Genomic DNA, 17,584 nt, shown 5'->3' with positions numbered 1-17,584 from the left:
ACACAAAAAGTGACTTTAATTTATGCTATATGCTGATGTAGAAAACAGCTATGAGTAGTTTTGGGACGATGGCTCAAATTATTGGGAAGCATGACACGATTTGAATATTGAGTTATTAATCAACCATTCTCACTGTATCTACGTTATTACTAGATTAATACTTCAGCGATGCTATGCTCTAGAAAATGTTAAAAAATTCTATTTATTTCCCTCTAATACTTGTTTGGGTAAACTGTTTGAGTTAAAAATTTGTAAACATGGAGAAATTTGTGGATTTGTGAATGTTCATTTTAAAACTAAACTACATGTTCTGAAATGTATGAACTGATGATCCAGCATATAGATGTGCTCTAAAATGAAGGTCTTCCTTATTTATATCCGCTACATAAAACAATAAATTAAATTAGTTTCAGAGTAAAGATATTTCAACTAGAAATTCCAATTATAATTTCAAAAAAACTGTTTAAAATGTACCTTCAAATCAATGATTGGTGAAAGCTTTCTGTTGATTTTTCATCTTAAATTTTGTTGTACACGGTGCTCTACCGTCTCATAACTTGTACAGTGAACATTTTCAAGTACTTTATAATGAATAGGAATAAGGCAGTTTGAAGTTGTTCATGATCTTTATCAGAATTAGAGAAGGAGATAGATGCAAGAATCCATAAAATAAAACGGAAGGACCTAAACCTTGACCTAAACCTAAAAACTTAAACTAAAAGATCCTGATGAGAAAAAAGCTAACCATATAAATAAATCAAATTTTGGACCATTTACGTCTGTGAATAACAATTATTTCATTAAAAGAACTCGTCCGTTAACCAAATTGGAGATGTTCATGCAAATAAGTGTCAGCTAATAACGAAACATGTGTTACTTTATTTATAGTTGAGTTCAGTTAGTTGTATGTAACAGTTTTGATCGCGTTTAAAAATAGGTCAGGCATTATATAATAGCCTACAGATAACTAACATATTTACAAAAGCAGACTCTATGACTCAATGAGGTATCAAGAAACGATCGTTTGGCAACAAGTTAGGCTTACCATATTTGTTCCAGGTAACTGAGAACATTTCTTGATAAGAATTTGATAAGACACGTTATGTTGGGGTCGGTGCGGACGTGGTTGAAAAAGGAGGATCATCCAAGGTCAACAAGGAAATCTGGTAGACCTAAACAAAGTCATTGGAGGTACCCTATTACAATGTGCGAGATAAGAGAAGATCCTTCGAGGAATTAAGGGAGATCGGTTAGACTAAGTAAAATCTCTTCTCAGGAAATATTTTCAGCGATATGTCAGAGTAAATTCCAGCTTTCCTATGTTAGTTATGTGGGAGAGAGTCATGTCTAGGTATCAATATTGCCAAGATAAAAGAACACCTAACAGGCTTGGCTGAAAATGTATTACTTCCTGATCTGTATGATGTCGATTCACAGACAGGTCTGTGAAAAGTTTATGGCCTGTTTAAACATTCCTATAACCCGAGGTAAGCACTAAATGTTTGTGTCAGCCAACTGGAGACTTTATTTCCTATCAAGTGGATGTGAGATCTTACCTTGGAAGCGATTTATTCAGCAGAAAATCGCCTATAATAAAATTGTTATAACTCTATTCCCCGGTTTGGCAATAAAACTGTTGAAGCAAGGTCATGCTCAGTGATAAGAGTGTCTGGAATGCGACTGCGCCCCCCACCGTGGCCCCACCCCATCACCCACCAACCCCACCGCCGCAGTAGAACCCCCACACAGTCAGTCGGTCCCGCTGCCCCGGTGCGCGAGTGAAGCCATGAATTGTCTCTTGGTCGTCATGGTCGCCCTTTTCGTGTTGCAGCGCACCGCGTAAGTACCTTTCATATATATTCTATAATTTTGCTCAGGAACTAGAAGGAGTTAAAGCCATTTTTAGAATTGTTTTTAGGGGTTTAGCAATGAATGAAACTGCAGCTTAATTAACGTTTCAAAACCTCACAAAGCTTATTGTGGAACATTGAAAACCTCTCAATCTTTGTTAAAATTAAACCTCTTAGCTGGGTAAGTGTATATTATTAATAAAACAAAATAATGTATTCTTTTTTTTAAAAAGAGAACACTAACAAAAAAAAACTCGGTGTGTATACAATATCTCGCTCGAGATTGGATTTTGAACACAAAGAAAGAAATTACCACTTGAAATCACCACTCATTGATAGGTCTAGTATTGTTTTCTTTCTAAAGTGAAATGCAATTCTAATTATTCTACGATAAAAGTCAAAAATATGTGAAGGAAACTTTCGATGTAGGCTCCATTAATTTATTTTGTTAGAAAATAATAATAAAGCTAAAGTGGGTTGTCAACTTTAAGGATATTGATATTTAAAAAATAAATAAACTAACTATTCTCATCCAACAATTGAATGAAAGTTATTAGCAAGAATAAATATTTTTTCTCGTTTGAATAAAATTAAAAAATGAAATTTATTTATTGCAAGTCAATAAAATTTCACTGTTGGTGACAAAATAGTTAGTTTATTAAGTATTTTGGAAAATATCTTGAATTAAATAAAATTTCAATTGAAACATTTCTCCCTGGGTTGTACTTTATACACTAGTGCAGACTTAAATGTTTGCATGTGTAATAATGTATTTAGACTATTGCAGTATATATTGAATCTGTTTTAGTTTAATAGAAGCACCTACACTGATACAAAATAGCAGCTTATACTTCATATTTCCTTTTAAAGTTGAAATGAGAACTAAATATTTTTTTATCATAAAAAATGAAATAAAAAAAATGTAGAGTGCAAAAACACAGTACCATCACTATTGGGTTTATGCTTTGTATAACATGAGTTAATGGCACAATGCAAAAACTCATATGTGAAATGTATGTGTTTTTGTAGTGTAAAAGGTAAAGTTTTATGACCCAAGTTTTTATATTTAGGTATTATTACATCCAAAAGAGCAAGGAAATTGTGATAGAGTGAAGTTTTTGCAATGATCAGAGGAGTCCAATTCAAATCACTTTAATACATTTAACGGTATACTGGTATATGAGCATTGTATTAATTGTTACATTCTTTCGAAAAGTTTGAGGCATAAACATTTATTTATTTCAATCCATTAGTTTTAATTTATAGTTACCTTTTTAACTTTAAACAATTCTTTCATACTAATTTATTGTATTGTAATTATTATTACATATTAATTACAATTATTCATAACAGTTTATTGTAATTAAAATTACTCCAGAAAACGCTTATAAATTTCTTAATAATCGTATACGGCGAAATTTAAAAATAAATGACGTAAAGTACTTAGCCAATGGAATTGAATTAATTAATTTCCAAACTAGTCTCAATTAAAGGAAAAATTATATATATTCAAAATAACAGTTTTGTAACAGTCGTTAGTCTTGTATGACTGTGTTTAAATATCTATCTCTCCATTATTATTATTATTATTATTATTATTTTTGGGGATAAGAACTGATACATTTCATAAGCATAAATGATAAACATAAAATGTAAAAATTGTCTAATCCACTGACTCTTTTACGTTTATATAAACACTGATATAATTACTGAAAAATATATATTTATATAATTTAATATATGATTCCTGAAGGAAACTGATTTTTCAAAACTATAAAAATTACGAAAATTCGGACTGGAAATTAAACATTAGATTCAACATAATTAGTTTCCTTATAACTGTTTAACAAATTATAGTTTTCGTGATTAATGTATCTCAAATGTTAAATAGCAATCAATAAATAAATTAATTTCTCTTTCAAATTAGTCCTTATAAAAACAATTCTTCTGAACATTATAATACAACATCGGAAAGAACTTTCCTAGTAAGATCTTTATAAAACGCCTAAGGTGTCAAATTATAAATAACCTTCCTCAATAGCTAAATATTTTTCTCAAATTTAGTTGTATTAATCGTATTAATAATACATTTTAAGTTATTACCCTCAATAAACGGAAAACATTAAACTGTTGAGGAATGAAAAAAACAAAATATATGAATGAGTGTTGTTTATTTATTTCTTTAACGGACTTCTCAAATATTTTGATAGTTGTTGAATCTATAATAAAAAATGTGTATCGATAAAATGGGGCTGTAACACAAAAAACTACACTAATAGAAGGGTTCATAATTTTACAGTAATACGTTTTTTTAAATCAACTTGTAATTAAAGTAGTCGAGTGTAATACATCAGAAAGAGGGCTAATAAAGTATAAAAATGATAATAGGACATTTATTTTAAATATATATTACTGCAGACTATCGAATTAAAAAAGACACTAAAGAGCAAATATTCAAATGTTTACTAAGCAATGGAATAGGAACTAGATAAAATATTAAAGAGAAATGAATGTATACTATGAATGAAATATAGTGTATTTATAAATATCCTACTTGAAATATATAATTTATATGTGTCTTTTTTCATTACAAATACCTTTTGAAAACAAAAGTTTTTAGAAGAAATTACAGAAAACTTATATAATTATATATAATTTACCCCTTTTAAACCCTATAAGAAATAAAATACACCCAGACGATATTAAATGAATTACCAACTTATTGGTACCGTTCTGACAGTGAATGGTGTTGAAATTCTTTGATACACATTTATTGGTACTTGTAATTGTTAGAGTAACTATTATGTAGGTTTGTATTGAGACCTCACGTAAAAATGAAAGAAAGAAACTTTTCCTTCTGACATCCATCATATGTTGTTATTATCTAGTGAATTTCGAAATTTTGGAGAACATAATACACATACGTAAAATAAACGAGTACATAGCGTAAAATGTCTTGAATGTAGGTTGTAATAATTATTAATTGTAATATTTTCTCTCAGAACTGTTATATAATTATTTATTATAATGAAATATCTTACCTTTTATAATAATAAAAATTAGAAAACATTAAACTATAATATATAGCAAACTTTACTAATATTAATTAATATTACTAATACAAGAATATCATCTTTAAACTTTTTTATAAGAGATACAGATCACATCGAACCTTTTACAAATTGAATTTTACATCACATTAACCTTTTTCAAGGCTTATGAAAGTAAACTGAATTTTTTGTGTTATTAATAATGAAACAAATAAATGTTCGGAGGATTTGAAATACTTTATCACAACATCTAAACTCAAAAATTTGCGCTTATTGCAAAATAAACTATTTGAAATTAGAAAGTAATAGTATTTATTAAATATATTTTGTTACTCCACATTTGCTGAAAGTCACGAAGGTGAAATAAAGAGCAAAATTTTAACAATATAAATTATATATATATAATGTGTTATATATATATCAAAGTAGTCAAATACGTAATATTTAACCTTCCATTGGCTTGATATTAAGACGTATTTGTTGTTCATTTTAATTTTTTATGATATTTTTCAAATTAATTTGATAATTATAATTAATAAACTTGCAAGCTGATCGTGTACTCCTAAGATTCACGTATATAATATTGTAGCACAAAATATCCTGTAATAATATACTTATAAGAAGTAAAGGCAATACGAGATTGTGTACGAAGATAAAACTCTATTGTATTGCTTCGAATATAAACCAGTTGGTTTGAACCTTTAATTAAGTTTAATATTTATATAAGGTTTCAGATTTAATTTTCAGATAAATATATAAAATGGTAATTGTTGTAATAAAATATAATACATTGCAATACATAATTCACACAATTTAATGTAAGACATGTCAACAACTACAATATAATTTATAAATCATGTTATGAGATTAAAAATCAATTTCTGTGAAAAATTTAATTAAAAACATTTAAATTGTAAACACATGTTAATGATGCGCATTACTAACACTATTAACACAACGGACAGATAATAAGATATGTTTTTGCTGGTATAAATATGTTTGTATACGTATACATTATTGGATTCAGCTTTTCTAAAATGTATGCCTTTTCATATGGCGAATAATCCAATAGGAACAAATAAACGTAATATTGGTATATTGATAAAAATAAATATGGAAATATCTGAAGAAACGAAAGGAAGTCGCCCAGTGACGATATTCATTTCCTTCATTTCACATTTATAATGTACTCCTGTATCAACATCAAAATGTAAGGCAAATCATATTGATTGGGTTTAAGTAAATGATTAATTGTATTTACGAAACTAATGTATTAATTTATTTCAAACCTTACATTTTTAATATCTGTTTCCCTGAACGTCAAATCCGAATCAGGATTTTAATAATTAAAGTACTGCCTAATCTCTATCGGTTGTGGATTAATAACGTATATTAATGTAATATTACCATATGAAATAGATTATATAAATAATCATACTTGGATGAATTACTTTCTATGCTATAAGTTGTTTTAAAATATTACATATTTATCTGGAGTTTAAAGTTTAAAGCTTGATGTTCCTATATGTTGTTGTTAATGATAGATATAACTCGTATAACATTTACAATTATGTTTTAGTTTTGAACATACATTTTTATTTATCATGGTTTTAATGGATTTTTAATTTATATGGATCTTTATTTTAAACTAAGCTATTTTAAACATTTATTTAATGTCTTCCATAAAAACATACAACTAACACTGTATGAAGTATGCATAGCAGAAAGTGTATATTTTAAATTTCAAATACCATCGAAAAAGAATAAATGGAAACTATTAAATTTATGTATTATGGCAAGAAATGTTTTTTTGGTATTAAAAAGCTTTGGAAATAAAAACAAATGAAGATAAATTATGAGTAAGACACAGTAATAATATAATGAAGGACTGTTGAGCATCGTAACTTTTTTCTCACTTTCATCGATTGCTATATCTGATTTTTATGGTTCTAACTTCATAATTTTATAAAAATAATAACATAAATGTCGAATAGAGAAATCATAAAACGATTAAAAATCTGCGGCCACTTTTTCATCCTTAAAGAGTGTTACTACCTCTTATGGACGTTACCCTATTCAAGAATATAGTTTCTTGCAATTGGTAAATACACGAATTGACGCCAAATACTTTCTATTTGATTTTGACTTTTTATATTCCTTTAAGCTGAAAATCTTTAAATCACCTTTTAAAAATTATGTAAAAATTTTTGGTCAATCTTTAATAAAAATAAATTAAATTCATATCTTTTATAGAGTAGTACTTAAGACTTATATTATTATTTCGCCCAAATGTAGGCATCCAAGAATGAATTAATTTTAAAAACTTTTGTGTAGGAAATTATTATTTTTATTAAACATTTTGACATGTACAGTCGATTGTTAGAAACTAAAAGTTATACCTTTCAATACCACATAACTAAAATTTCTAAATAAAACGCCAAATGTTTTCTGATCTAGAATGGTATGCGGTAAAATTATATTTTATTGTGTAAATTATACCATGACATATTTTTACTTCATTTGAAGATTATTTTTTGATAGCCGAGAATGAAAAAAATGTTTCTCTCGATTCTTAAAAAATTCCATGGTTTCAAAACGTATGTGTTACTCACTTGTGAATTCCATTACAAAATTCGACTCACTAAACATTCTAAAATCTCAGTCAGTGATATTTTCTGTTTCACTTGAGTTTGTATTGTTTATATCTTTATTCTTTTGTTTAATTGTTGTGTACTTTTTCATAATTAGTAATTTCCTAAGACCTAGAATTTGAGTACAGCACGAGTCAAATGTATAGTTGATTTTGGATTCTTGTCAGTATTTACACAAAATATTTTTGCATTGAACTCAATATTGTATAACAGTATTTAAAAGATTGGTATAAAAGTAGTATTACAACCAACTTGGACACATCTATCATTTCGATCCCCATAAATATATCAAAATGAATGGGTTTCCAGAAATAATTTACTAGTCAAACCTGAAAACCAGATTTCATTAAAATTAAGTAGTCAATATCTTATTAATCGCTGATAAATTGAATTGCATAAAAACGTGTACTTAATGCATGATCAATATTACAGGAGAACGTTTAGAAACACGCAGTCTGTGTTATCCTTAAGTATCAGATTCGTTCACCAATATAAAATAAATGAAAATATATTTATGAAAAATTTGATCTTTAAATCTTAAAGTAAGTTTTTGATAAAAATGAATAAAACCAACTAAGTCTAATTGATGCATTCACCAAACCAAACATTTTATATTGGCGATATCTTTGTCCATTGCAGTTGCTTACTTATTATATACATTCACAAAAAAGATGGAAACTGGATATCAATTTTGTTACGTCAGTCAATAGAAAAACCTATATTTCACACTGCATATGCATATTAGGAACAAAAAAACAGACAATTTGAAACAGTGTTAAGAAATCTCCATATTGCTAATTACAAACTGCGTTAGAAAAGTTTGTTACCGTATTCTTTTAATAAAAAACAGTGTATAATTGAAAGTTTATGAAATCAATAAAGGGAACATAATGACGATATAATTGAAGAATTTAGTAATAAAGTAGTTACTAGTTGTGAGTATATAGATAGATTTGTCGATAGTTTTACTTCTGAATCAATAAATAAAACATTGAACATGTCTTTTACAAGTGAGTACGTTTAAAACTGTAAGGTAAATTGAAACGTGTAAAAAGCTACTGATTGGATCTTAATAATATAGTAACAGTCATTAAAATAACCATAACGTACAAAAATTAGGTTATTGAAAAACATCATTCATATTTACAATAAAATGTTGAGATGTGTTTTTAAATCGGAATAAAACTATTTAATTTTAACTATTTTAAAATGGCCATGTTTATACAATTTGTAAAACAAGGAATGCGTAGAATGTATATTTATATCGTCCTATATCACTATTTAATACAATATCAAAAGTTTTAAAACGATAATTTAAGATATGCATGTGTAATATTTTACTTTTAATTTTGAATTGGGGTACAAACTAATTTTAGAATATCGTATTAATAACACTATATTCTGTACATTAAAGCAGTATGCATTTTAAATTTGACTAGACCGGTGTAGATTTTTTGTAATAACATGGAGCATATTACATGGGGGACAGACACTGGAGTACTTACATTTTATGTGTAGAGATATGAAGCAAGTCGTGAAAGTGAATGGCTGTACTGATAATCCTTAGAGTAGCCACTTTTTGGGTGGCTGATACAGAAGATAGTATAATAAAACATTTTATAGAGTCCTGCAAGTCAGTAAAGGCTTAATCCTAGCACTGTGAAAGGGTACTCATAACATCTCTTACCTCGTAGGCTGAAAGTTTAGGTATTTCTAATGCTACAAATGTAATAATTTCGTTATGATGGCAACATATATCCGTATTCATCACTTTATAACAAAGGTTTTAAATAAAACTGTCACAGTTGTCTGTCTTTGTAGCCATGCAGTTGAGACATATCATAGCTCTTATTTCCATCCATTATCCTTTATAACGTTATAATGTGATTCTATTCTTCTACGAATAACCTCAATTTCTGATCATCTTCTCGTATATTAACTATTTTATTCTATTTCTAGCTCCGTTGGTAATAATTAAAGAATTTGGTTTAAATTTTATAAAAAAATAACTAATTAAAAACAAGCATTAAACCATTACTGGTGAAGAAATTTGTAGTTTTGGCACATCTAAAACTCTATTTTGAATGAACGGCGTTTTTAGGGCTGTCTGTCTATCGGAACGACTTTCAAAAAGGGTGGTACTGTTACCATTGAACTAGAAAAACCAAATTCGGAACTTAGGGAAGTATTGAAATGTTATGTATCATAACCTAAAGAAATGTAATTATTGAAAACATAACATAGTCGTTGGAATTTTTGTACTTTTTAATACTGTCAAAGTTCGTATTTTTGTAGTGCCCTACAACATTTCAATATACCCAATGTTTTAAAAAGGATGAATATATGTAAAAATTTCGATTCGGTATTTATCAAATGGCCAGAACAGTTACTACAATTAGTAAAATGCAATATCTTGGCTAATATACATTTACTCTTGAATAAATCCTAACTTTACAGTAACCCATGAGAAAAATATATTTTCAATTTTTATGATATGTTTAAAGACATATCCATTTTTAAATTAAAAGTATTATATTAATAAAACTGAAAAACTTATACATTTGTAAAATAAAATATATGGCTTATTGTATCTCCAAAATGCATAAATATTTTTAGTGATCCGTTTATTTGTTAATACAACTTTTCACAATTCTAGGTATATTCCTTTGGTATTTTGTATAAATATTGGCTTGTAAAAACTAATATTCACAATGAAAAAGTAAACCCAATGTTGTAATTATGAAACTAAATTGTTCGGTGAGAATCTTTCTTGCATATGCAAGCAAAACAGTAGTTTAGTCTTTATAAATAAGCTATATACTGAAGTTCAAGTTAATTTTAAACACACACACACACACACACACACACACACACACACAACACACACACACACACACACACACACACACACACACACATATATATATATATATATATATATATATATATATATATATATACGCTTATAATGAGACAGACATACCTGAGTTGTAAGTGATTACAATGTCATAATACATGCATATTAAAATATTAAAACATACTAGCAAATAAAAATGCATTTTGTTTTTTAATAAGGTAAAATATGTTGCAGTATACACGCATGTTATAAATTGCTCATTACAGAAGATAGTGTTACATACACATGCAGTATTGCATAATGAACAATGTAAACTACAATGGTTTTCTAATGTATGCGCACTTCAAACGTGGTATTAAAGTACAATATTTACTTATAATCATCAGGATCTTTAATTGTCCTTTGTAATTCATGAGGAAGTTTCTAAAGGTGAGGAACACCTTGATAAATTGTTATGGTACACTAGGGCTAAACGAAGTCTAGCCCACTTAAACGTGGAATTATGGAGGAGCTCAAAATGAAGTCTTCCAAGGATAAGACGAAATGAACTGTCGGAATTCTCTCTGGGTCTGCATTAACTTGTATGAGTTATTTGTATTCCTGTTATACTAAATAATTAACTTAAATTAAATCAATATCAATTACTTAAATTGAAAAGTGACTAGTATTTTCATCATAGTTGAGCAAGTATTTAGTACCATTAATTATAATTTTTAAAACGATATGTTTTTGCAATTAAAATTCGCATATAATATTTTACAAAACGCTGAAATTGTAAAGACTACTACTGGCTATTATAGTATATGATATATGAGGCTAAAATATGTCGTAGGAAGGGTCGATTCAATTTAATTTTGAGTTTAGCTCCAGTTCACCTTCCCTTTATTGCAGCATCTTGTATCTGACGCTGTGTCAGATTTGACTCCTGGAATCTGGAGACATGTTCGTCTGAAGATATCCAAAGAAAGTCGGCGACGAAGACACTATAAACGAAACATTGACATCGTTTCGACATCAGAGACACCAATAAATAGGTGAAGTAGCAGTCTCAATTGTGTACTTGATGAGACAATAAAACTTCTAAACAGAAATTGAAATTTTAGTTACTAATCATTCACAAGGTATTAGTGCGGTTGCTTCTATTTCAGACATTCTCATTATCCTAGCACACAACATTTCACCACTAAGGAACCAACATCGATATTTAATAACTTTGAAAATATTAACCAAGAACGAAAGTAGGACATCTAAGTTCCAAGTGCATACTAAAATAGTTTTTAAACGATAACTCACCCTAATTCCATGCACTAATAGATTAAGATTCGCGTCGTTATCTCAGATTTGAGAGAAAGATTTTTTGATTAAAAACGATATATTTTTGGACACGTTTAGAAATTATTTCACTATCGTCAAGCCAATTTCGATGAACTAATAAAATATCTTTTAATACAGAAAGCAATTAATTACACAACCAAACTATGTTATTACAGATGATTCACCTTTAGTTTTTGCTAATAAGGTGTATTCCCGTAAATATATTGTAAACCACGAAATGGAATAACTATAATCTCATTTTAAATCTGTGTTAAATTTTGATATTGAAGGCTGTATTACTCAGCGTAACCACAACAATGTGGTTGAACCCGATGGAATTCCGGTATGCTAAATTGAAATATCCCTTCTTGGATTTCTCCATTTTCGTCCTTAATAGGTAATTAATGGGCTTCTCATCGCAGTGGAAAGATGTAGTCAACAGTCCTCTTAATAATAAATGAGCTCCGGTTATAGGTCAAAGAATTTTTCGATTAACATCTTGCCCACTTTATCATACGTGTCTGCAATAATCGTACGCTCTTAAATCTTCATGTTTTCTTGACGCAGACACCCGGTACCCCGCTATCGATTTATTTCATCTGGCCTCATTTTTTAAGAGTATTATTACGTGTCTCCAATAATATTATACTTGGAGAACTTACAGGGTAATCCTGAACACAAGCAAAGTCTTAATCTTAAGTATTGTATGAATTATTACAATATCTATTGTTCATTATGTGTCAGCAATTGCTTCCTGTCATATTTATAGAACCTGAAAGTAACGTAACAAAAATAGTTATCTTACTGATGCGATTCATTATTGAATAATTAAGAAATGTAGGTCACGGGGTTTCTTGTTTGTCTCAAACTTTACGTTGATCATAAAATTTCTATAGCCCCTTCTACAATGCAAAGAAAAATGCAATGCATATCTCAAAAGTACGCGAAGGATTATCACTCCACCGGACAACAAATATTTAATTTTACTTTTGTGGCATACACCATTGAGATAATTAAGTCAGTGAGGACTTCAATGGAGTACTAAATTGGAATTCGTATAACAGATTAAACACATTATTACCTGCCGTACATGTCTATTCGGGCGTAAACACGGTTATTGTTTGAAGCCCATTATTGGAAATGGACTTATTTTCAATCCAAAGCTTTAGTTCATCTTATTAAATAAATGAAAGAGCCCTATTTTGATATTTAATTTTAATCTTGTATGGAATGAGAATACGTAGAAACCTTTTGTACTCAGACCATTTGGTAAAAAGTTGTACAGGTATTGACAATTGCACATGATAACTGGTATTTGTGAAATATCTTGTATTATCTCATTTTAGCTCATGACTCATTAATGACATATAATGCTCGGGACAAGTTCCAGAATTTACACAAACACTAACTACTACTGCTTATAATATTGTTAATTGCTCATTATAAAATGTATTTTATTTCTTAAAATAACATTAATAATATGATTTATTGCGTATAAACACTTACATGTCATTGCAATCATGGAAATGAACTAAATGATAATATTTTGCATTCATTCGCTACATTATTCATTCATGCAAATTTTACAATAATCCCAATTCTCTCTGCCAAAATGCCAGTGAGCCAATCATGTGGTCTCCCAAAAATGTGTAATAAACTCGTCAGGAAAGAATAGTGATAGTCGTTTAAGTGATAGTGTAGTAGCACGTCTAATGTCATAGTGTACTAGCACATATAACTCGTATATACCCAGAACCTTGATAACTTCAAGCAGTTAGCATACTAGTTTACTAGTAGAGGGTTGACACTGACCCCATGTATTATTTATACAGGTAAAAGCTGTATGTGTAATAAAACAATAGAGATCGAACATTTTGAAATTGTTTGACAATAGTTAAACATTTATTTCACAAGATGTTCTAAAAAGACTTTCTCTGTTACTGTATAATTATTTAAATATAATATATTAACCACACGAAAGCCTTTAATAGTAATGGCCAGTGAGGAAACTCTTTATTTTTGTACATAATATCCACTGAATGGGCAGTGCAGGTTTTGCTGGGCCGGAAGAGAATGGCCAGGACGTGTTTGTTTTAGGTGACACATATTGTGTCACAAAGTGCTTGAGTAATGTTTTGTTTTACGGAGATAAATGTGTTTATATTTTTTAATTTTTACATAATATTACTTAACTTCAGTTTTTGATTGGAAAAAGTAGGAAAACACGCGTGTTATATTCTAATTTTAAAAGATAAGAGACTCGTACATCTGTGACCAAACACATCACTAAAAACGTGTGGAATGCTTTCATACTCGTGAGATTATCATGCCATATGATTCATGTTTGAAATACATTTGCAAATGAAGCACACGTTTCAGAAAAGGTTTTCACATTTAAACCAGCCCACTGTATTAAATCTTTCACAGAATCTCTATACGAGTGGTCCGTAGTGACCCACATTGATGTGAATCAATACAGTCGTGAGTCTGTGGATCCTGAGAAAATATTAATACTTTTTGTTACAAACCCTTAATTTGTTATGATATATTCCTGGTTATTTTACTAATTTGGTATTGCAATTATTTAGGTAAAGTGTAAAATATACGGTTGGTTATATTTGTAAGAGTTTAATATTAGGTTGCCATTGTAAAACACATTTAGATGTAAAACCACTTTGTAAAAATATATATAAACAGTTGTTATAACATATGTTTCACTACTCACAATGAAGTGTTTGCGTCAGCTATGTTTTAGTAACATGCCTGTATTTATCGCTTATTTAGTGTAATTACTTGAGTATTATTTTGGTTCTTATTTGAAGGCGTTATGTTTGTTGAACAACGTTTAACCTATATAAAACTAATAATTAATCGTTGACGTAAGGTGAAATGATGCGGATTTACGATATAATGTTGTTCACGATATGTAACCTAAAGAAAAGTAATAAAATGATATCTTATTGGAAAGGATATTAGGATTTTCAATAGTCGCCTTCTATATGCTAAAAACACCAATGGAACACTACTTTTCAAGTTCACTCTTAATGAGATAATTTGACAAACTAAACGATTTTTGGCCTATATACATATAGTGTTCCCTCATTCGCGTAACCATAGTGGTATAAGGCCAAAACAAACTTTCCTTTTTGATCTTAAAGTGCGTAGCAAAGGATAAAAAAAGGATTTTTTCGTCTGTACGGAAATAATCAATTTCATTTTCACACACTTGCCAAAATGTAAATTTTCAATAGAACCATCACAAATCTGCCCAAGAAGTAATTTCATACTCTTTATTCGAAAGTTACCTGTGGAGGCAACCGCGTAGCACAGGAAATGCCGTTATCGATTTTTACCCAGTCTCTCACTTTCTTTGGTGTGGGCAGCATGTGTGCGTATTTGCGCAGATTACCTGTTTTTGTGTAGTTACATGACTTGAGCTACGTTAATTTCCATCGATTATGAGATATTTGTTAGACTGTTAGACGTACAACAATTTATGTTGTCAACTTTGCCTGTGGCGAGTTCATTGCCATTACGTGCTTGGTTAACATAATAACGTATTTTGACACCTGCAGAAGAGGAGATATTTCAATCCTCGTAACTTAGTGTTATACTTTTTGTAGCATATAACGATGGAAAATATCCGAAATCATGTTCAAACCATCCATCGTCAGTTATAATATTTAGAAACATATCATTTACTTCAAAGTGGTAATAAACCCTTCGGTAAGACGGAATGATACTGGCACATACATCGATATTTAAATAATTTATAAACCTCAGTGGTGATTAAACGTTGAAGTGTAAGGAAAGATGATTCTGGTTCGTGCCACGATTCGTTAAACGAGATCCAACCCACATAAAAGTGGTAATAAAACGTTGTGGTAAGGTAAAACGACACGGGTTCATGCCAGATTAATGTGTAATGTGTTGAAGTGTAGTAGCTGTATCCTACATCACTGCACGGGTCATGTTTTTCTGACGAAAACACCTCGGATTGCTCGCAATGCTGTACAAAGGCGGTCCTGACTAGAATAATTAACGTGTAACGTACTAAACTGTTCATGCATTGCCTTGTTTTTACAGTCAACTGTTTTCAATGAAACCTGTCATTCGTCCCTTTTATTTAAAACAATCTATTTTTCATGCTTTGAAAATTTATTACAATTTATCATTTTCTAAATCCTCAACACAATTCTTACTAGAGGTTGAGTTTTTAATTTTTATCTACATAGAAACATAGTTACAAATCGTTATCAAGTTTAATCTGCCTTTCCAAATGTTTTCGTTACATTGCTGTTTGCATTTCGTATGAACAAAATACATTAATTTTAATGTCTCAAATGTGTCCAAGAGTGTAAGAAACAAATCACTAAAATGTTATTCCAATGTATACCTCTAGGTTATATAAAGTTGTATAACATGTAAACAAAAACTTGCATCTTTACATGTAAATTTTAAAATGAAATACACATTTATGTAATTTATGCAGAAAGAAATATGAAGTATATTTATAGGTATATCAAATATATTCTAGATTACTGCCTGTAAATGAAAATAATACAACATTGGAATTTATTTTCTTCCTCTAATTAAATATTTCATCTGGTTTAAACAGGATGGGAGGTAGCCCCAGGCACTGTACGATAAATCAGAACTTTTGTGTGATGGAGCGACCGCCCCTAGGTTGAGTTATGTCGTCCTGCAAACAGTTCAAACAACTCCAGTTGTTTGTGAGAGGACATCCTTGGTTATGTTTTTAATATTTAAAACAATAACAATCAGATGTATAAGTGTGTGTGTTTCTTTTCACTAATTTAATTCTGTACTGTACACCAATACATTGACACTTTACACGAAACTTCTAGAAGACGAGTTGATTTTAGAAGCAAAGTAAAAATAAACTAACGTATTATTTTTGGATTTTTTAATAAGAATATAACCAGTCATGATAGTCGTTCTTACAAACGCCAATTCAGTGGAATGCATTACAAACTTGGCTTTATCTGATAAGAAACACAAAAAAGGTATTCGTAATTTTTGGAAAATTCATAATAACGTATTTTTATTTAATAATTTCACAAGTGTAGACAGACAATATTGGTGGCACTCGGAAATTGAAATAATACACACTTACGGCGGGAGTGGTTTGGCGACTGTCCAAGGTAAACACTCAAGAGTACTTAACCACTCGTGTCGACCAAATTTTGTGTCGATGATCACACAGACTCCATGAATCCCGAGAAGTTATGAGTTGCACCAGATATTATAGAAATCCTCCAATAAAATCCTTGATTGTGGTGGATCTAAATGTTGGTTAAATTTCATTTCTACAAATATCTTTTCCTACGCATATTTGTTGGTGATTTGTAGCATGCTCTTTGACTGTAGGTTAAGTAGATTAAATTATGTAGTATTAATAGCTGCTGAATACGAGTAATATCGTTTTACTTTAACACATATGAAACTACACAGACTACCTAATCATGAAGATATAATAGTACTTTTTGCATAGCCATAAATAGTCTTATGACATGAGAATTGACTAACGTATAATTTTTGGAGTGTATAGCTATACAAATCTGTTATAAACATTAATTGAGAGAATTAGTCTACAATACTCTTTTCTAACACTTCATTTTATCTCAGAGGCTGCTCTTAGATTGAAACTGCTCTACAGAAAGGGTTTATCGTACTTTTTAAAACCTATTGTCATTTTTTGTTTCAAAAAGTGTTTAATAAAATTCTATTGTATTAAAGTAGTATTCTGAAGGAAGGCGAATGAGTTTCACATTATACTTAACAAATTTCAAAACTTCCATTCAGATATTTTAAATATAAATTTGTATTCAAAAACGCTAC

At 29.4% G+C, this 17,584-nt stretch overlaps 1 protein-coding gene across 1 annotated transcript in view; it reads left to right on the top strand.

The window, feature by feature from the left end:
• Positions 1-1,807: 1,807 nt before the first annotated feature.
• LOC124368892 (glycine receptor subunit beta-type 4-like) overlaps positions 1,808-17,584 on the top strand; it is a 253,072-nt gene continuing 237,295 nt past the window's right edge. The window contains exon 1 of the mRNA XM_046826392.1: positions 1,808-1,839. Within this exon, the coding sequence (XP_046682348.1) occupies positions 1,808-1,839 (32 nt within the window). The remainder of the gene's footprint in view (positions 1,840-17,584) is intronic.

Source organism: Homalodisca vitripennis, chromosome X, assembly GCF_021130785.1.
Source record: "Homalodisca vitripennis isolate AUS2020 chromosome X, UT_GWSS_2.1, whole genome shotgun sequence".
Taxonomy (NCBI): Eukaryota; Metazoa; Arthropoda; class Insecta; order Hemiptera; family Cicadellidae; genus Homalodisca; species Homalodisca vitripennis.
Note: the sequence above shows the minus strand (reverse complement) of the source record. Positions and strands in the feature narration are given on the sequence as shown.